The 21,933-nt window shown below is 41.2% G+C and overlaps 1 protein-coding gene across 8 annotated transcripts in view; it reads right to left on the bottom strand.

Annotated features, from left to right (window-relative positions):
- ptprsb (protein tyrosine phosphatase receptor type Sb) overlaps positions 1-21,933 on the bottom strand; it is a 100,638-nt gene that overhangs the window by 6,183 nt on the left and 72,522 nt on the right. For 5 of the 8 annotated variants that reach the window (XM_032564990.1, XM_032564992.1, XM_032564991.1 and 2 more), the window contains 20 exons: positions 20,919-21,248; positions 20,604-20,797; positions 20,443-20,469; positions 19,163-19,280; positions 18,341-18,985; positions 17,461-17,555; positions 15,878-16,134; positions 15,674-15,761; positions 15,310-15,528; positions 12,908-13,065; positions 10,811-10,822; positions 10,473-10,585; positions 8,875-8,972; positions 6,785-6,908; positions 6,175-6,350; positions 5,930-6,049; positions 4,278-4,432; positions 3,834-4,119; positions 3,119-3,297; positions 2,608-2,734 (listed from right to left, as the gene is read on the bottom strand). In XM_032564990.1, the coding sequence (XP_032420881.1) occupies positions 2,608-2,734; positions 3,119-3,297; positions 3,834-4,119; positions 4,278-4,432; positions 5,930-6,049; positions 6,175-6,350; positions 6,785-6,908; positions 8,875-8,972; positions 10,473-10,585; positions 10,811-10,822; positions 12,908-13,065; positions 15,310-15,528; positions 15,674-15,761; positions 15,878-16,134; positions 17,461-17,555; positions 18,341-18,985; positions 19,163-19,280; positions 20,443-20,469; positions 20,604-20,797; positions 20,919-21,248 (3,521 nt within the window). The remainder of the gene's footprint in view (positions 1-2,607; positions 2,735-3,118; positions 3,298-3,833; positions 4,120-4,277; positions 4,433-5,929; positions 6,050-6,174; positions 6,351-6,784; positions 6,909-8,874; positions 8,973-10,472; positions 10,586-10,810; positions 10,823-12,907; positions 13,066-15,309; positions 15,529-15,673; positions 15,762-15,877; positions 16,135-17,460; positions 17,556-18,340; positions 18,986-19,162; positions 19,281-20,442; positions 20,470-20,603; positions 20,798-20,918; positions 21,249-21,933) is intronic. The other 3 variants (XM_032564995.1, XM_032564996.1, XM_032564997.1) reach the window with 1 other exon arrangement.

Here is a 21,933-nt window from a genome sequence, read left to right as displayed (position 1 = left end):
TGAAACAGGGGTTAGGGTGCTGGAAGGTGTGAAGTACTCATTAATATTCAGCAGTGTTTTGGAGAATGTTTTTAACGCTTGACTGTTCTTATTTATGTAAAATATGACAGACCCACACAAGTAGAGCATGAATAGGATGAAAAACACAGGGTTTTCTTTTTCTACACATGAAATACAAAAAACTGAAGCTTCCATTTCGATTTAGCCCGTTTGAGTTAATAGTTTATAGAATAACATTTTGGTGTAGTTACAGCTGTCTGCCTTTTTTGGTATTCATCCACCTGCTTTGCACATCTTGAAACCGGCAAAGCTCGAGCTCAGTCAGACTGAATCTGCGTGTGTAACTTCTGCAGTCTTGCCACATATTCTTAATTGGATTTAGATCCAAACTTTGACTCAGCTACTATAACACCTGAATATGCTTTGATCTAAACAATTTAATTGTTAAATGGCATGTTGAGCATTGTTGACCTGAAAGGTGAACCTCCACTTCTGTCTCACTTTTTGCAGCCCTTTAACATGTTTATATCAGCATTTCACCATATTTAGCTTCACCCTTCTTCCCTTAAAACTCTCAACATTTTTCCTGTCCCTGCTGAGGAACAGCATCCCAGAGCACGATGCTCTGTTTGGGGATTATGTGTTCAGGGTAATGAGAATTTTTTCTTGCCCACCAGGTTTTGGCCAAATAGGCCTAAATGTTTATTCTCGGTCTCCTGTGACCATAGCACCCAATTAGCTCACAGAAAGCTGAAACTATGACTTTTTCTTGGCACTATTCTCTAAAGGCCAGATCTGTGAACAGCGTCACTATCAGTTTTCCTGTAGACAGATTCTCCCACTTGAGCTGTTGATCTCTGCAGCTCATACAGAGTTACCTGAGGGCTCTTGGCTGCTTCTCTGAATATTCCCTCCTCACCCAGCCTGTTTAGGTGGACAGTAATCTCTTAATAGGTTTGCGCCGGTGGTGCTGTACTTTTTCCCCTTTCAAATAATTGTCTGAACAGTTCTCAGTCAGATGTTTAAAGGCTTATACACTGCCTGGCCAAAAAAAAGTTGCCACCAAAAAATGGTCACACTCTCTAATATTTTGTTGGACCGCCGCCTTTAGCTTTGATTACAGCCCGCATTCGCTGTGGCATTGTTTCAATAAGCTTCTGCAGTGTCACAAGATTTATTTCCATCCAGTGTTGCATTAATCTTTCACCAAGATCTTGTATTGATGATGGGAGAGTCTGACCACTGCGTAAAGCCTTCTCCAGCACATCCCAAAGATTCTCAATGGGGTTAAGGTCTGGACTCTGTGGTGGCCAATCCATGTGTGAAAAAGATGTCTCATGCTCCCTGAACCACTCTTTCACAATGTGAGCCCGATGAATCCTGGCATTGTCATCTTAGAATATGCCTGTTCCATTTGGGAAGACAAAATCCATTGATGGAATAACCTGGTCATTCAGTATATTCAGGTAGTCAGCTGACCTCATTCTTTGGGCACACAATGTTGCTGAACCTAGACCTGACCAACTGCAGCAACCCCAGATCATAGCACTGCCCCCACAGGCTTGTACAGTAGGCACTAGGCATGATGGGTGCATCACTTCACCTGCCTCTCTTCTTACCCTGATGCGCCCATCACTCTGGAACAGGGTAAATCTGGACTCATCAGACCACATGACCCTCTTCCATTCCTCCAGAGTCCAATCTTTATGCTCCCTAGCAAACTGAAGCCTTTTTTTCTGGTTAGCCTTACTGATTAGAGGTTTTCTTACGGCTACACAGCTGTTCAATCCCAACCCCTTGAGTTCCCTTCGCATTGTGTGTGTGGAAATGCTTTTGCGTTCACAATTAAACATACTCCTGAGTTCTGCTGTTGTTTTTCTTTGATTTGATTTGACCAAACGTTTAAGTAATCGCCGATCACGATCATTCAGGATTTTTTTCCGACCACATTTCTTCCTGGAAGACGATGGTTCCCCACCATCCTTCCAGTTTTTAATGATGCGTTGGACAGTTCTTAACCCAATTCTAGTAGTTTCTGCAATCTCCTTAGATGTTTTCTCTGCTTGATGCATGCCAATGATTTGGCCCTTCTTAAACAGACTAACGTCTTTTCCACGACCACAGGATGTGTCTTTTGCCATGGTTGTTTAAGAAATGAGGAGTTACTCATTGCATCAGCTGGGGTTAAATAACTTGTTGCCAGCTGAAAGATAATCGCCTATGCAGTACTTATCCAATAGGAGGCTTGTACCTATTTGTTTAGTTAAATCCAGGTGGCGACTTTTTTTTTGGCCAGGCAGTGTATATATATATTATAACCTTTATAACCTCTCCACCTGCCTGCTGTGTTCCTTGAACTTCATGGTGCTGTTTGTTCACTGATGTTCTCCATCAAACCTCTAAGGTTTTCGTTATTTATTGCAATTAGGTTGGACAATATTTTCTAATTAACTAAGTTCTGAAATAAATAGCTTTCTTTTTGTTTTACCTGGGTGCCACAGAGTAAAACAGCCAAAAAACCAAAGAAACAAATGCATATATTTCAGAGTTTTGTTTGTAGAAATTTTTGATCATGATTTGCATTTCAAAGCAATACACTGTCCTTACCCGTCCCATTTCTCTCAGCTTTGTCAGCATGACCACGATGGTGGAGTTGTGCTCCCACAGCATCCTCCAGAAGTCCTCCGTAGTCTCGGCAAGTGGACCCTGGGTGGCAATGTAGCCTCTTTGCTGCCTGCGCACACACAGACACAAGAGCACAATATTATTATGAAGCCACCTCCCTCCTTTCTCCCCCATTTCTTCATCTGCCAAGCATCTCACTAAGAACTGGGTCAGGCTTCAGGCAAGAAGCAGAACAGTCAAAATATGCGCGTAGAACCACTTGCAACGGCTGAATCATCAGGAAGCCCTCGTTGTCCGTCCCCGTCGCGGGGACTGAGGCGAGCGCCGCGCGGCGAGACAAATTGTAGAGCATGTACGGAGTAATGACAGATCTGACACGACATGACAGATGAGAGGGCCGCGGTGAAAAGCCCTCCGATCCGGTCACTTATCAAAGAACGATAAAACGACAGGAGGGTCGGGTCAGATTAGCGTTTGCAGCAGGACAACGTACCTGTATCCGTCTATGTAACTGGCGTTGATGTAGTCGGAGCCCTCCAGGCCGCGGATGGGCTGCAGGCAAACGCGAGTGGTTTCGTAGGGCATGATGTTCACCAGTCGGTTCTTGAATTTGTTGCAAGGGAGGTTGGCTGTGACAAACCGCGATGTGTGGGCTTTGGTGTTGGCCAGACGCTGGAATAAGAAAGAAATGAACATTTTGAGTTAAAAACTTTGATTATTTAACAACTAAAAGGTTTGTCTGTTCATTTCTTTTTTGCTTTTTGGTTTCTATTCTATTTTAAAATCTATCTTAGACTGGACTTAGTTGTCTGATATTCACTACTTCTTCTTTAGTTCATAATTAATAATATGTTTCACATCAATTTCCATGAAAATACAAAAAGAAGAGGCATCAATTATTTATTGGTATCAGTTTAAAAAGCTGATAAAGGAGGGCCAGAAAAAGCAGTGAGATGTAGCTTTTTTTCATTTTTGTGCACATTTATCAGTAGGTCCTCAAACAACAAAACATCCTTTGATTTTGATAGAGAAAATCATAGATATAGGAGACAATCTGAATATAAAATCAGTGCAAAAATCCTGTTGTTCACAAACATATCTTGATGATATGTGTTGTGGTAATCTAATAAGAAAAAAAGTCAGAAAACTCAAGTGCTTTTCTGTCATTTTCCAACAGTTTCACTTAAGCCCTTCGGCATTTTTCCCACCTTGAACTCCAGCTCCATGCCGGTGACATGTTCTCCAGGCTCCACCTTTGACAGCTTCTGCATGTAGGAGTACAGGCTGCGGGCCGCCACCTCCGTGTTCCCACAGGCCACGGCCTCCAGCAGGGACTCATGGATGAAGCTGTACTGGTCCTCCGTCTGCACCATGTAGTTCCTCTGCGAGCGCATGAGAGTCACGTGGCCGTAGATGTCCACGGTGCGCTCATGCCGAATGCGCTCCAGCATGGCGTCGATGACGATGAAACAGCCAGTGCGACCCACGCCGGCACTGACAGAAGGAGACGAAATAACAACTTTTCGTAGTGTGCTTGAAATGAAAATTGGTGCAAGCTGTGAAACAGATTCATTTTCTTTCTTGTCATTCTGCATATTTTGTTTCTTTTTACAGTTAGACAGCTGCACCAATCTATGAATGTGTGTGCACACCTGCAGTGAACAATGATGGGTCCGGCATCAGGAGGGTTGCAGGCTTTGACCCTGCGAAGGAAATTCAGGAAGGGGGTGGGATATTCAGGCACACCATGATCGGGCCAGGCGGTGAACTGGAACTGACGCACCTCCCTCCGTTCACTGCTGCCACTCTGACGGGAGAAACACATGGAAAAAATCAAACATCTTTACACGTCTGAATGACTGAAAGCGCAAGTACAATAAATATAAAAAGAACCAAACGTATTTATAATGATGGTTGGATTTACAGTGCATTGCAAAAGTATTTATACCTCTTAATTTTTTTTTTTTTTACATTTTGTCACGTTACTACCACAAACTTCAAACATTTGGCCAACTTGCAGATCTCTATGTGTGCTGGAAAACTAAGACAGCTTACCGCCCTGAACACACAATGCCTGCCCGTAAAAATAGAGTGTGATCTGATTATGACTGAGCATTAAGGCTAAATACAATAATATTCCGAGAAAACCGTTGTACTACAATAAAGCCATAATACTGCGAGAATAAAGTTGGACGAGACAAAAGTCAAAAGAATGTGAGAGTAAAGTTGTACTATTACGAAAAATGAAGTAATAATATTAGAATTTTATTCTAGTAATTTTATTTTTCTATTTTATTTTTCCTATTATGGCAGACGGAGCAGAATAATAAAAAAGAAATCCTAGAGGAAAATCTGTCAAGCCTTCAAAAGATTTGGGAATGTTGTGGACCTTACATAAACTTCTAGCAGGAGAACAACCATAAATATTCTGTCTGAGTCTGAGATTAAAGCCAGTATGTTTATTAGAGTAGCCCAGTAAAAGTCCAGGAGTAAATTAGTTCATAGTTTCTTATGAACTAAGAGTCTATGAACTTTCTTTGTTTTGCAAAAAAGAATGAGAATGATCAATTTGTAGATGTGCAAAGGTGGAAGGGACTTGAAGTGAAAGGTGGTTCTTTAAAGAACTGAGTCAGAGGTCTGTCTGTCAGACAAATACTAATAAAATGCAACAAAATTCATAGTCATAATGTGATCAAATGTGAAAAAGTTTAGGAGGTTTGGAGACATCTGCAAGGAACTTTAGGAAAGATTTTAACGGATTCACCCAACGACGGCAATCAATAGCAAAAAAAATTCCACTGGAAACTACAATCATCTTTTCTTTAAAACATGTCTAAAACTCGTACAAATAAAGGAGACACGAATAATGACTGCATTTTTAAATATTTAAATCGTTCACGCTCTGCACTTGATGTTTCACAAGAAATTACCAAAATATAGAGAAGCTGCGCTGGGAAGCTACAGTTGGCCTACTTTCGGTGCTCCTAAGTAGGCCACAGGGACATGGCAGACTGACGATCCTAGATGAGCCCTGCGTTGAAGAAACCGCTCCACTTCCAGCACTGATTGCATCTCAGCTCCTGACACATGGACCGTGGCCTGGTTTAAGCGCTCCACGACACCCAGACCAATCTATTAGCCTCTGCCTATCCACAAACACCGCCTGCTCAGTGATGACAGTAATTCACGAGACTCCAGTTTCAACCTGAGTCCAAACGTTGACCTCAGGGGTTTGAAGAAGGCTTTAGTGCGAATAATTCAAAATGAAGGACAGGTAAAGTCGAAAGTGAGCAAAACGCTTTACCTTATGCAGAGAAAAAGTGCGGACGCAGAAAGTGGCAAGCTCCATCGTGTCCAACAGCGTGACCTGGGTCATCCCGTATGTCTCCGTGCCGCGACTTGGCCAGTACTGATCACACTTGATCTGTCAGAGGTATAAACACATGAGCGAAACATAAAATGGAAATTTTGAATGCAGGTAAAGTAGATCAATGTGTTTCAGTGCAAATTGTGCATTTAGGTCACTGTGTAATGGCCTGGTTTCCTAACCCGAGATTTCTCCTCTAGTCGCGTCATCATGACGACAGAGGCGGTTCGCTGCTCCCACACCATCCTCCAGAAGTCCCCGAATGTCTCCGCCAGGGGCCCCTGGGTGGCAATGTAGGCGTTTTGCTTTCTGTACCCGTCGATGAAGTTAGCATTGATGTAGTCACTCCCCAGGATACCTGTGAACAAAACCCCTCATGAGGCTCTCGATAAAAGCAGCAATCTGCATAAGTGCCACGTTAAATTAACCTCCTTGTATGACATCAAGCAATCAAACGAAACGGTTGTTTCTGGCAGCTGCGACGGCAAAACAAGCAGCGCTCTGCTGCGAATTCATGAGTCTCAGATCAAACCCGTCCATTCGCCCGCTTCTTGTTTCTGGAGAGGAAACAGCTGCACTCGAATGCACTCGCCGGTGTTTGTGAGTTTCATGCCAGTGCACACGGTGGGTCTTCAGCAGTGTTTGCAAATTTCAGATTTCACCCATCACGCAGCTCACTCACCCTCTCCCTCTGAAAACCTCTGCAAGTTCACGCAGTGAGCTCAGATTTGTTCAGACTCTCGCCTGTTAGACATTTCTTGCCCCTGGCTGCCGTCTTTGGATGAAACTCACCGTCTGTGGGAGCCAGAACGACTCGGGTGTGGTCGTATGCGATGACGTTGGCGTAGCGGTTTTTGGGTTTATTCACCTCCAGGTTGGAGTGCTCCCAGGTGAACTGCTGGCTGGGGTCGATCGACTGGAAGAGAAAATGGACACACTCATTAAAAGAGGAATATAAGGTCCCAATATGTTGCAAAAGTATTTATAATTCATACATTTTCTCTTCACAATTTCTCACGATTCCACCACAAACTTTAGCAGATTATGTTGTGATTTTGTGTAATAGAGTATTCCAAGGAGAACATCATGGGGACTTAGAAGGATAAAAAAATTATGCTTTCAAAATTGTTCACATGCAAAAAGCAACAGTCATTACCTCTACATAAAACCCACTATTTCTGTGCTACTTTCATCCTGTTCTTTTTTCTCTCGGTATTGTATTTTTATTTTTCAATTTTGACTTGCTAATAAAAAGGTTTTTAAAAAAAATCACTGAGAAAAATAAACTAAAACTGTATAACATAAATAAAATCCACTTCAAATAACGGCTTGCAAAAGCGACATTAGAGAACAAAAAGTTTCTTGTGGAACAACAAAAACAGCAGATAGGTCAGGGATGCAGTTGAGGAAAAGTTTAAATCTCATCATAGAAACTACTTCAGTTCAACGCTCCTAAGAATGGTTGTTAACAGCAAAATTGAGCAAATGTGTTGTGATGACTGTTGGAAAGAGTAGGAGCTTCTCAAAGTGACAGAGGCCAATTTCAAGGCATCAAATTATTTTAAGTCATGTTTGATATGTACAGCCTATTTATAACAACTAAAGATAAAAGTTACTAGATTGTGCTATAAAATGGCACTGTGTGTCTGGAAAATACATAATAAAATCTAATGTTTGTTACTGGTTTCTCAGTTGGTGACTGTATGTTGTCTTTATGACTTTTTATTTTTGTGGTTTTTATGATGCAAAGCACTTTGAGCTGCCTTGTTGCTGAAACTTTATCGATTGATAATACCCCACTTGAAGATTCAAGTTGGTCATTGTTCTAAAGTGTAAAAAGTAAAACAAAAATGAGGTTTTTTAATCATAAAGAAACGCATGGATACACAAAAGGTATTAAAAAGGCATCATTGGGAAAGGAGAGTATGAATCAGAGAAACAGCTAAGAGGCCTGTAGTTGACTCTGGAGAAGCTGCAGAGATCCACAGCTCAGGTGGAAGAACCTGCCAAGAAGACAACTACTAGTTGTGCATGCCACAAATCTAGCCTTTATAGAGAGAGGCATTAACTAATGTTGAAAGGAAATGCATGAGAAGTGCTGTTTAAATTGTGCCAGAAGTCGTGTGGAAGACAGTCTACAAAACAGGCCTTTATTGAAGAGTGGCAGAATAAAAAAGAAAGCAATAAGAAGTCCCATTTGCAGTTTATCACAAAGAGAACAAGGAAAACATAAGGAAGGTGCTCTACTCAAATGAGACCAAAGTGTAACTTTTGCATACAAAATGCAATGTGTGGCGGAAAACTCAACCTGCACTTTCCCTATAATCATGTTGCTTTTTTCAGTAGGAATAAAAAAAAACTGGCAAAAAAACAACAACAACAAAAAAAGAAACAAAGGCAGTCTCCAGACGTGCAAAGCTGTTGGAAACAAAAGACAGTCAGCTGTAACTGCAGCAGAAGGTGGCGCTAGAAGGTACTGATTCAGGGGCGACGGACACAGATACCAAACTTTCTAGACTTTTATTTGTAATAAGAAATGTGAAGGTAACATATCATCTTCTTTCCAATTCATACTTTTGCACTACTACCTGTTGATCTAACCAAATAAAAGACTGCAGAACTTTGTTGCTGTATTGCTTTAAAATTTGAAAATGGTTTAAATGGCATGATTTTTTTGTTTGTTGTTTTTGAACGGCATAGTGGAAAGTGACCACAATAAATCATGTCGCTGAATAAATCATGAACATAGAACCTGCAAACAGATAAGCATTCAATAACATTTGGTTTATGAGGCGGAGGCACATCAGGCCTCACATCTCTAAAGAGCGAGGACGTTGTCTGCTTCTTTATTTATGCATATGAAATGATGATGTATTACTCACCTCATACTCTTGGGAGAGTCTCAGGTTGTCATTAGCTTTCAGCAGCTCGATGTGCTCAGCCAGCTCACTGATGGGGATGGGGGGGTGGCTCATCATTCCTGCGTTACACGGATGGGGTCAGAGGTGATGCCGTATTCAGCTAAACAACCCAAATTACTGAAGATCGGCTTCACTTTTATGCAACAATGTGAGGATAATTACACAAAGCGGCGACATCACATGCCATTAAGAAGCACGCTGAGGCAGAAAATCAATTATGATCCATGTGCGAGGACAGGGCGAAGTGAGGCGAGTCTTTTGTTTGGGAATTATTATTATTTTTTATTTGTTTTGATAAATTGCTTTTTCCATGTTTAGAGGAGCGGTGACTTGGAGAAAACAAACACAGACAGCACCCTAATTAGGGGGGTTGAGCGAAAGCACATAAAGGAAGCTACCTCTGGCTCCTTCAGTAATTTTGTTTCACAGCTGGCGAGAGAAAAGTGAGGCTAGAGCAATCTATCTTCATTTAAAAAATGGCGAGCGGCTACGTCAATGAATCAAGGCAACATTTCCGCCTTAAAAATTAACCCGAGCCAGAGGCGCCCTGAATGTTTCTCAGGTTTTGAAATGACCGAAATGATTTTTTTCCCTCGCAGAGGTTAACCACGACAAATCCTGCTCCCGTCACGACCACGGCGACCCCCGGACACAGCCGGATGGCTTCTGCTGGAGATGAGTTTCAGCGGTGCGGAGCCGTCTCAAAAGCACAAATCTCCCAGGAGGAGGAGAGGAAGAAGAAGGAGTGGGCGAGGAAGGAGTCTCAAGGTTGCTGCCACACATGGAGGATAAAAAGTCTTGTGATGAAAGGTAAGAGACGAGGCGATGAGGTCTGCGGGGGTTTTCTTTGCCTCCCGACAACATGTAAAAATAGAAGAGTTAAAGCTTTTATCTATTGATTAAATAAAAGAGAATGCGCCTTTTTTGACCTTTTTTTGTAAGCTGGCAGGTAACCTTTCTCCAGGCTGACAGATGCTGACACCTCCTCAAAACGAGATGCGGTTGTAGCGGTAAGCTGCAGCCACGAACAGAACAAGAAGCGTAATTTAACTGCTTTCATGTTGCTTGAATGCAAAGTCAAGGAAAGCAGGAGAAAGCAAGCATCCTTAGACGTGACTACAGAAAGGTGTTTTTCAGAACTCTCCATATATGGCAAGAAATTAATTATTTGTTCTCAAATGATCACTATTAACCAACAACACATATTTTATTTTAACTTCAGGAGCTCCAACGCCTCTCTCTGGCAGCCTGGCATGTGGGACGTGGGCGGACGGACATGATGAGACTTTTTGACACAAACGTTATGACTCAGACATGACTAATCACTGACTGCACTACCTGGGCAGCGGCCATTTTTGATCTTGAAGCTGCCAGGTATGAGCTGCTCCAATGGGGCGCAACTTTTTTTCATTTGAAGTCATGTCTGCATTTTTTATTTTTTTTTCACAGTGGATAAAATTAGCTGCATGAATATTTTATTTATGAATTAAACTAAATGAGCCCTTGGAAGTTGAATTCATCATGCAAAAACAGAGCGCATGTCTGCGCAGGCCTCATACCAGGAGTCTGGAAATTGATGCGTCTCATCTCCACGGGGTCCGTCGGGTGATGAGCCATCATCTCCGCGTTGCTCAAAAGGCTCTTGGTTCCTGGTTCAGAGTCTTTGCGCTTGCTGATCAGACACCGGTAAAGGGAGGGGGAAAAAAAAAAGAAATCAGCTATTACACCTAACCAGTCTGACTCAGCATCATTAGCGTTTCCACTTGAGTAAAATAAAAAGTGCAAACGCTCTTGCTGTGTTTTACGGATTTCTTCCATTTCTCAGTACGGCGTACGGTAGCATGTAATTGCCGTAGGTTATAAAAGAACAAAGAGTCCGACATCGGTTTAATCTTACCTGTCAGGTTTGCTGCTTCCCGTGAAACAAGAGCGAGGGTCGGAATAATTAGGGGCAGAAAGGAAGGAAACAAGAGAGATTGTTAGAGAGATAAATCAATATTGTTGCATTAGTATTCAAAAGCTTGATGACTTGCAGCACACATCACAGGCGTGCGGCGGGGCTCGGGCTTTGACGGCTGTCTGCCGCCCGAACAGACTTCTAGACTGGAACAAATTTGATGGATTTTGGACGTTTGGATGAAAGAGGCAGAGCAGTAAACACATCTGCTGGTTGGAATATAAACAAGAGCTGCAAGCAGACAGGGTGCAGTGCAAGATATTTTACAGTGAATTGCAAACATTAATACCACATTTTGTCTTGTTATTTCCACAAACCTCAATTTATTTTATTGGGAATTTATGTGACAGACTGACACAAAGTAATTCATAAAATGAACACATGCTTTTCAAAGTTTTTTACAAGTAAAATCTGCAAAGGCTGGTGTGCATGTGTATTCAGACTACCATGACACCCCTAAATAAAATGCAGAGCAACCTGTTGCACGCTCCAATTGAGTGCAATTGAATCATATTGTAGGTACAGATGTTGTGTAAAGTCTGCAGAGGTGTGCTATGGAATATTGATAATCACAAGCCACCAAATAAGCTTTTGGTAACTCTGGAGGAGGTGCAGAATCCACTCAGCTTCAGCTCAGGTGGGAGAATTTTTTAAAAGGCCAAATATTAGTCATGTACTCCTTTAAAGAACTACAGCAAGTAGAAATTAACTGTAGAAAGCAATTGGAATTCCCATTTGCAATTTGCCACAAGCCTCCACAGAAAACATGGAAAAAGGGCAACACTATACAGCCATATTCAGTAAATTAGAATATACGTCTTGATGAGTCTTGTTTGTTAGATTAAAAGTACTTTTTGGACAGTAACAACCATCAAGAAACATATTTCTCATTAAGCCGGCATTTCAGTTTTTTTATTGGTCTGACTCTATTTTTAAATTGTATGTTTTCATTAGTTGTAAGGGTTAGAGTTAGGAAATAATCACAATTAACAGAAATAAAGACTTTCAAACATCAACCCATTTGTAATTAATCTATATAGTGTGTTTGACTTAGTGATAAGGTTCTTACAACAAAATGGATCTTCAATAATATTCTAATTTGTTGAATTAGTGTGTATATGTTCAAAAGCCAATTGTGCACCTGAACTTGAACACACCATCTACACAAGGAGGGAAACATCCCACAAAGGTTATACTTTTTTTTTTAGCAGAGACAGGGACGATGCTCAGAGTTGATGTAAAGACAGACGAGACTAACTACAGAGTAGTAATGGCAGACAACCTGACAAAGCTGTAAATAACTTGGGACTGGAACAAAGCTTGAATTTCCAGCAGAGCAATGATCTTAAACACACAACCAGAAAGAAGTACAAGCTAACATAGAACCAGTGGTAGGACTTGAATATTGTTGTTCATAACTGCTCTAGATTCAGTTTGACTGAGGTTGAGTTTTTTTTTTTTTTACAATAAAAAGACAAAAATATCTCCAGACTATGACCACACATCTGTGTCATGTAAACTTTTGCTTCTACTTTCAAATTATGCACTGTGCTACGTTGATCTATCACATAAATCCCCAGTAAAATATTGAAGTTTATGGCTGTACTGTGACAAAATGTTAAAAAGTTCAAGGGGGAAAGTATTGTTGCAACACACTGACCAGTGGCATTGCTTCTTGTAAAACACTGTCATGCTTAACACACTCTCCTGCTGATATAAGCCTACATTGCCACATCTTATGTGTATTTATTCAGTTTAAAAACAGTCGCTAACACAGACATCTTTCTGCAGACAACTCTTGCATAAAATTACTGGGATTGTGTATTTGATGTAAGTGTGAAGAATAACTGAATGACGACACACAGAAAGCCCACTCAGAGAAGTTTCTTACCATGTAAGAAAAGCGTAGACTAAAGCCAGTTTCATCCTCTATGAGAATCAAAGCTGCTTTGGCATTTACTCGGTGCAACCAACGCTATGAGTCATCACTGTGGTTGAAAACTTGACATTTGTCTTTCATGAAGCTCTGCCACTCACTTTTTGTAAAGGAGGATAGCAATAACGATGCAGATGATGAAGACCACAGCCAGAACGGGTCCGACCACCCAGATCAGTCCGTCGCCCGCATCAAAGGGTTGGGGGTCTGAATCCGGGGCGATCACTTTGTCTGTGTAAGGGCTGGCCACATACATCCTCTGCACAGCAACATCACAGGAACATTGTCAGAAAAATACTGTCTTTTTGCATTCACCTAAAACCAAAATATAAAAAAGTACAAAAGTAAAATGTAAAAATTAAACTCAATAATAAAGATGTCTTAAAAACCTTGATATCAATCCAACTCTTATTATAATCATATAGTCTTGCAGTCATCATTAGAAAAATCAAGCTTTTAAATGGGAGAAAAATTATTATTAAATTATTTATTTAGTCTAAATCTGATTTAGCACTGGGAACTGAGGTGGCAAATATAAATTGTTCATTTTGTGTCAGGTCAAGCATTGTGTCAAGCATTTCTGTGTTGACTTAGACATTTATTTTAGATGATTATCCCACTTTTTTAAAAATTTTTTTAAAATTTCCTTTATTTAACCAGGTAAACCCCGTTGAGATCTAGATCTCATTTTCAAGAGGGACCTGGGCAAAAAAAATTGCAATACATAGCAACCTGGTTACAAGATAAAAACAATTAATACATATGAATAAGTATAAAACAATAAAAACAATTTTAAAACAATGACACTGTTTCATAGAATCTTGTTGCCTATCTTAAAGAACTGCTCGAAATAAGTCCAGTGAAATCATTTCCGACATCTTAAGTTCAGACTGCAACTGATTCCACGCTGTGGGGGCCAACACACTGAATGCCTGCTTCCCTTTTTCAGTTCGAAAGCGTGGGACATGCAGAAGAATAATGTTATTGGAGCGTAGAGAACGAGAACTGACAGTTCTATGTAGGAGAGTGGATAAATATGCTGGGGTTAGACTGAGTAGAGATTTATATATCAGGATCATTAAATGATTGTTTCTCCGTACACTTAAAGGAGGCCATTCAGCTTTTGCGTACAAATCACAATGACGTGTCAGACGTCTACTACCGGTTATAAATCTTAAAGCGCAATGATACACAGTATTTAATGATTGAAGACATTTGGTCGAAGCATTCATATATAAAATATCTCCATAATCCAAAAGCGGCAGGATTATGGTAAGCTAAACATTTTTCTCCTAACATTTTATTTATTTATTTTTTTTGGCAGAGGCAACTAGATTTTCATTTAAGACCTTCTGGTAATTAAAAAAGTTAGTGATGTCACACTCTCTATAAAGCCTGAAGGCTTTTAGAAGGGAAACCGGCCCACAGCATGACACATTCTCAACCAATGAAAACAAGGAGAATGAGGCGCTTTCCCACAAACTGTTTATTTCATTTTGTTGGCGAAAAGCTCAATCTTAGTCTCATGTAGCAAAAGCACACAGTTCCAGTTGCAGCAGAATTCAGGAAACCTGTCATGTTTGCATTGAAATGACAGAAAAGTGTGGCATGCCTCCCATGTAGCAGGTTTTGTCATTCTTTTAAGAATGAGATTTTTCATACATGCTATATCTTCCAGCTTGTTTTGACCTGGCTCATTTTGTTGTCTTTCCTTCATTGATTAGTTACATGTTGACATCTGAGTTGCATTGCATTCATGCCATGAAAAAGAGGACATGGGGAATAAATTAAAAGATTCTACACTCTAAAAAAGACCACGTGAAGAGATGACACAGCAAAAAATGTTTCACTTAGATGCTTTTAATAGTTTTGTTATTTAATCTAATAACCATGGCACTGCAGATATTGTTAAAGCAGTTTTTACTGTGATTTTTCCCTGAGAATATATGCACTGGAATCACAGGGTGGATTTTTCTTTTCTTTTCAGTGTGCGATTATGCTAAAAAGGGATGGACTATTTTTTAGGCTTTGTATTGTTACAGAACTGTTGCAAAGGATTGCATGGGACTAACCAGACACAACTAATTTAATGTGAGGATGTTACGACATGAAGGGACGGCCTACTCTTTCCAAGGTCTGAACTGCTGCATTTGTATTGGTTCTGAAGAGCTTCTGCAAAATATCCTTTGGGCTTTTGTTCAATTTGAAATTCTATTATAATTCATATTACATATGTATGGGTTTTTTTCCAGCTGAAATGCACTATCATGCCAGCAGTGCACAGAGGAAATATCTCCTCCACTGCCAGTGTAAGTAAACTCCCTCTTTATTAGTGATGGAAGTGTGAGAGACTTATTGCATTTGCCAATCACACTTTGACTAACGGGAATTATATGGTTTTAGTAGTGCGGCTGTAGATCACGACTCATAGTGTTAACCTGCAGGCAAGAAGGAGAGAGGAATGTTTTGTAGGCACGGAAACAACAGAAAGTGGCGTTCATACCCCTGTTGTGGAGTTCAGTTCAGCCAGGATGAAAAAGACGTACTCCTGGCCCGGTTCTAGAGCACGGTTCTCAAAGCCCCCGTAGTCCAGCTGGTCCCCCAACGAGAAGAAGGCTGGTAGGGTTTCAGGTGTGAAACGGGCTGTGATGTAAGCCCGCCTTAGGTCCACCTGCTTCTGCTGTCGAGAATCCCTCTGCCTTTGACTGATGTCTTTCAAAAGCTTCATAGAGAAGGAAAATGCAGAAAAACGTAACTCTAAGGCTGATATGTTGTTGTTAAAATGGCTAATTGTTGCCATGGGTTCTTGGAGAAGGAATTTCGTCTGTTTTTGGGTCAGTTGATGCTGTTAATGTGGGGGTTCTCACCTCCTCAAGGTCCATTTCATCTGGACTCTTCAGGTGTCTGATGACGCCGCGGGCTCTCCGCAATGGAACCACAACGACATAAATGTTCCTGTTGAAACAAAGAGAAATAAATCAATTTGAGGCCAATGTCAGCATTATGAAATGCTCTCATCATGTATAGTTTGTTATAAAATCTGTTCTGAGCAAAAACTCTGAAAAACGTACTTGACAGGAGTGCGAGTTTCCAGCAACGGCAGGATGATGGTGACCGTGGCTTCGGTTTCACGGCGACTTTGGTCGATCTCAGGACGGCGGATGGTGATTGGTGGGGACGTTTTGGCTGTGATGCGGTGGCGAAGGCCTCCCATGTTGCCCTCGGGAGCCGTGATTTTAAAGTCATAGCTGGTGTCTGGCTGCAAGTTCGGGATGACTGCCTTCTTCAAACGTGCGTCCACCTCCATCTTCTGACGGTTGTACTCCACCTGGATGTTGGGAGCAGTTAAATATGTAACATTTCTATACAACAGCCTCCGCATTTACTGTATTAGTACCCCTGGTAAAGATGTATTAAAAGGCTTGAAAAAAAAGGTGTACTGATCTTCATAAGTCAGGACGCAGGTATAAAAAATAGCTGCTGACCTCTAGAACAAAACCTAAAAGGTTTAAAACAACCACAACGATGAAAAACAAGACATCCTGTGTTCATCTTGCTTCAAGATCTATTGAGTGCATACAGTAAAAAGAGGCATCTTGGGGCACCAAATCTCCATGAAAGCCATTTATTTTAGGGCTTTTGTCCACATCTTTACCAGAATCACCAATAACAGCTATGGCTCCTGTAGTGAAATGACAAGACTAATGATAGCTTAGAGCTCTAACACTAAATCGATTTTCTAATTTCTTTGCATTTCAGTCAAACATTGTGTAACCTTAGATATATATTTTGTAATTCTGAGTGATTTTTTGACTATGTGCAGCTTTGTTGGATTTTGTTGCTATGCCACTACTGCTTAAGGCTGTAGCTTTATAACTGTTGTGTAAAGTCACGGAGTAGGATGAAATAGCAGACCTGATTTTAACCAATACCGACAAAAAGTTTTCTTAAAACCAACTACAAACACATTTATTTTCATAAATCATTAGCAGTTGTTAACTGCTAATGATTTATGAAAATCATTAGCAGTTAATAGCACAGTTGTTGAACTGAGAATAGGTAAAGTACATGTTGATTTTAGTCAAAGCAGTAAATCAGTAAATCAACACTATGCCAAATCCACAATCCTAAAACTGTGGTAAACAAAACACTAGTGGCACATGGGCTATCTTCATTGGTACGTTAGTGGAAACGTTGGGATTAACAAGATAAATGTAAAGTTGGCTCTAATGTAAAAATAAAAAGTAAGAGTAAAAAAGATGAGAAGTTCAAATACACTAATGTTTGCCTCAAACAGATAGAACTCAGTAGAAGTTGCATAACATTCCTACAGGAGTGTCTGAAATAAACAACAGTGAAGTGAGAAAATGTGCTGATTGCTACTTCTGTATTGTTCCATTTACCATTTCCTTTGGATGGTGTGATATACAGTAGGAGTGGTGCAAATCGGCCCAAAATAGCTGACTCCATTTTGTATTCAATAGGATATGAAGCTACCAATTCTACACAGGCATGAAATGGCAAATGTGTGACTTAACTAGCATCCATATTAAATAATATAGACCCTCTACAATTATCTGAGCTACTGTGTTGTACCAGACTGTGCATTGATGTCTTCTGACATGTATAGAACTAGCACCAGGTTAGGACATACAATGAAGCGGTAGGGGTTGCTGGTTTCTGGAAAATCCCAGGTGAGAAGGACGCTGGTCTTGGTGGCCAGATTGACAGAAAAATTTCTCGGCACATCTAGGATGCAAGCAGAAAACACAAACAAAGACAAACAAAACAAACAAACAAAAAAAACAATGGTTACTTATCACAAATCAATGAGAAGAAATCCGAGGATCTTCCAGGTTCCCCGTGCAAACCTGCTGAGGTGGAAAATGTTACTCGGAGAGGAGTACATGATGGTTAAGAGGATGGGCAGGTGATGAGGAGAGTGGATGACATGAAAAAGTAAGTAACGGACAGATCGGCTGCAGTAATGTGACATGCCACACTTGTCAGACTGGATGTTCGTGTTTGACTCTACTCAGAATTCAGCATGTCAGCAAGGCTTCGGAGAGAAGGTGGCAGTGAAGGTCTATCAGATAAGAAAAAGGTTTACCTGCAGATACAGCACCAGGCGCCACTTTTCACTTCAAATGAGACTAAACACTCACCTCCTCTTGTAGATACTGTACACCCTGGGCTCAGTATTGACTTTTACCTGCGGGTTTGTGATAAGCAGTGCTCTTGAGGCAAACATCCATTAACTATGAGCCTGCTTCCACTGGTGGTGAAGGGTAGGTGATGAAGGTACAAGTGAGTGAGTGAAGGAGATTAAGGGGTGGGAGCAGTTGTGTTCCTCTGAGACTTGCAGAACTCCTTCTCTCGGGGTGTGAGTTGGTGAAAGGTGGACCTGTAAAAACTGGCCCAGACTTCGTTTTAGTTTAGTGTCTGGAGGTGGACTCCACGATGAGGGGAGAAGTGAAGTTGAACCAGTGCTTAGGAGCTGAAAGGTGTTCCCCCGGGCCCACGGCCAGCCCTACCTGTTTCAAAGGCCAGGGTGAGGTACAACAGAGCAGGGCTGAAAGGGCCTGGCCCTGCCTGGTTGTGGGCTCTGAGCTGCACCTCGTAGGCTGTGCTGTGATTCAGGCCCAAGATGGTATAGCTGGACTCACTTGCAGGAAGTGTGATGAGCCAAGGGGGAGCAGAAGAGGCTGGTAGGGCAGAGGAGCCCGAGTTGGAAGCCTTTCTGTAAGCTACGGTGTACTCTGTGACGGCGTTGCTGCACTCGTCTGGGGAGGGGGGCAGCCAGGAGAACTGGAGGGAGCAGCAGGTAGCGTTCACAAAATCGATTATTTTAGGGTATCCTGAGGGTGGACACATGGGAACAGCTATTTCCTGTTGCGTCGCATTTCCATAGCCGGCTCGGCTTTTCGCAGAGAGGACAAAGATGTAGGAGGACCCTGGGGAGAGGTTTCTGACAGTGAAATTTCTCTCTTGAGGTTGGAAATCGACAGTGCCGTTTAAAGAAGTGTTCTTCAGCCCGAACTGTAGGCGGTAGCCCTGGATTTCCACTGGGGCCACCCGGCCATCAGAACCTGTCTCGGAGCATTCAAGCGGAGGAGACCACCTCACCACCACAGACGAGCCGGATCCCGGACGCACCCACAGGGACGGAGAGCCAGGCACTGCAGAGTGGGCAGCATAAAATCAGTTGTAAAATGCACTCTAAAACCATGTATCATGTAAATCTTGCAGAGGAAATTAGCATTGATCTGCTGTTTATTTACGGCACAGCTTTCTGTAAGATCAATTCCTGAATGTGTTACTAAATCCAGAGCGTTATATAGTTGACATATGCTTACCAATCCCTGTGGTCTGCACCAGCTTAGCTTTGCTGTGTGCTCCGTCCCCTTTGGTGGTGTATGCAGCCACTGAGACAGAATACAAGGTCTCTGCTTTCAAACCTCCTAAAACCAGTTCCTGATGGAGGAAAACGCACCGTTAAATACCGAACCTCTTTTCTACAGAAAAAGTGATTAGTTGTTAAAAAATATGACGCGAGTACACATCAGCAGACACAAGTTATCACTATATTGAAACAAAACAATACTGTTTTCAAATACTCCTTTTTACTTACTAATTAAGTACATTTTAAAGTAATTTAGATAATAGATGAAAAGCTACGATAAAATAAATTACAACATGCGATAATAAATCATAAGATTTGTCGGGAACCACATTTCAATATATACAAAAAAATAATCTAAAATTTTTTTCAATTCTGAAACAATTTTCAGAGTTGAAAATTGAAATTTTCAATTTTGATGTGATTTATAATTCCCAATCTCTAAATCACTTCAAGTGCTGCATTCTTCACTCATCACACTATTATCTTTGCAAGTTTGCAGACAGAATTAAATGCAAAACTTCTCAAAGAAGGTACAAAACAAATGTTCTTCTTTATATAAGCACAAATGTCTGTTGACAGACATATGGTCTGTATATACAGTACAGACCAAAAGTTTGGACACACAGTTGTGTCCAAACTTTTGGTCTGTACTGTACATCACAATAAATTGATTAGTAACAATCTCCTCAACTCAGTGGCTCTTCCTGTTAGTTGTACCCCAATTTTTGTAGCAATGTTTCTCCTTTCACCTAACTTTCCATTGTTATGATTGGATATAGAACTCTGTACGCACCAAACCTTTTGAGCAGTGACATTTTTGTGGCTTATCAGCATTGATAAGTGGTGAACTGTTCCACAGTCAGCAGTCCTCCACATGACATGTAAAAAAAATCTTTTACAATGTATTATCATTTTCAATGTATCAGTATTTTAATGTGCATTTGTATGTTTTTTTATATACGAATTCATATCCAGTCTGATGGAAATGGTGTATGTTCTTGGAAAAAGTATTATTAATTACACCATTTTATTTCTTTAAACATAAAATGATCTATTTTTTGGGACATGTTCAAAGTAACCGAACAAACAAATATAGAATTAGATAATAGAGGATTTGATTAAATCCTTCTTAAGAACTGAATTTAAAGTCTGGGACTAATTCCGTTGGATGGATTTGCTTGTGAGCTCATTTATAATTTCCTTGTGGGAAAACGACCGGCAGTCTGCACTCACATACTGAGTCGAATCATCCTCCTCCATCTTGTCACACAGAAGAAGCACGCCCCCGTAGGCAGCCGAGACGAGGAGTGAGTCAAAAGATTAGATGGGAAAAAGGAAAATGTTTATAGATATTAGAGATGAGCGTCGGTTTATCTTTGAAATAGCGATTTCACCTGGGATTCATCCAATAGAAGGTCTTTGATTCGGGGCAGGGTGCGTGATTCCCCGCTCTCCGTGCGGCTGAAGTGCACCTGGTACCCCCGTATCTGGCCTTGCCGTAACCGTGGCAACACAGAGCGCCACGTTACCCGGAGAGCTGAGGAGTTGAGCGGCTGAACGTCCACCTGTCGGGGAGCGGCGCCGGGAACTAGCACACGCAGAACGCACGCAAATGCAGAGTTAATTAAAAAGACAAAGTGTCCTAACTAGTAAATAAACAACTAACCAATCAATACCATTTAAGTCTGATCAGTGACACACGTTCTTACCACCCTCATGTGTTCTGCACAGCACGGCCGGGCTTCTGGGTCCGGTCCCCTCTGCTGTGGAGGCTGCCAGAGTGATATTGTACCAGCTCCACTTCTCCAGGCCCTCTAACACAATCTGTGTCTGCTGCGCTGTGATGGGAGGCCCATCCACCTCAAAGCCCTGAGTTTCTCCTCCTTCTTCTTCTCCTGTCCCAGAAACCCTTTGGTATTTGAGCTCATAACCTGCCAACTCGCCATTCTGGGCCTCCACCTGAGGCGGCCTCCAGCTCACTCCCAGTGAGGTGGAGCTGACACTCTCGCAGGACACACCTTCAGGTGCAGCTGAGGGCTCTTGGATGGATAGAGGTAAGGGAGCAAATTGGCAAAGAGTTTAGGATATGAAAAAAAACCAAACAAACAAACAATAAAACATTAAAGAGAGGGGGGAAATCATAAGCAAAAGGATGGGAAGCAAGGGCAAAAAAAAGGAAACAATAAGAAATGAAAGTAAACTGAACTGAAATAAAGAACACACACCTTGGAAAAGTATCAACACCCCTTGATTTTTTGTTTTGTATCTAGTCCGTTTACAACCACAAGCTTTAATGTGTTTACTGAGATTTACTATTGTGTGATAAACCGACACCAAGTAGAGCACAATTGTAAAGTGGAAGGAACATATACATTAAACCAGGTTTCTGCATTAGCTTTAAGTGTTTTAGGCTAAATCAATATGAATTAGGGTAATTGACCTGCTGGTAGGTGAACCTCCTACTCAGGTTTATGTCATCTACAATCTACAAAAAGTTGACTTCAACATTACCTTGAAATTTTACAACCCAGCCCAGACCCATAGACATTGTGTCTGAGCCCAATCCAACCTGACTAAATAACTCCAATTAGAAGCCAGAGCCCAAAGTAAATATTTTACTATTTGAAACTAATAGTTTATAATATTTCCAGTCAGATTTTGCAATCTGCTGGCTTAGTAGTGTAATTTATCTTGCTTTTGGGATTTGCTTGACATCATCCAGCT

Source organism: Xiphophorus hellerii, chromosome 6 (genome assembly GCF_003331165.1).
Source record: "Xiphophorus hellerii strain 12219 chromosome 6, Xiphophorus_hellerii-4.1, whole genome shotgun sequence".
Lineage (NCBI taxonomy): Eukaryota > Metazoa > Chordata > Actinopteri > Cyprinodontiformes > Poeciliidae > Xiphophorus > Xiphophorus hellerii.
This window is presented reverse-complemented; position numbering and strand designations above follow the sequence as displayed.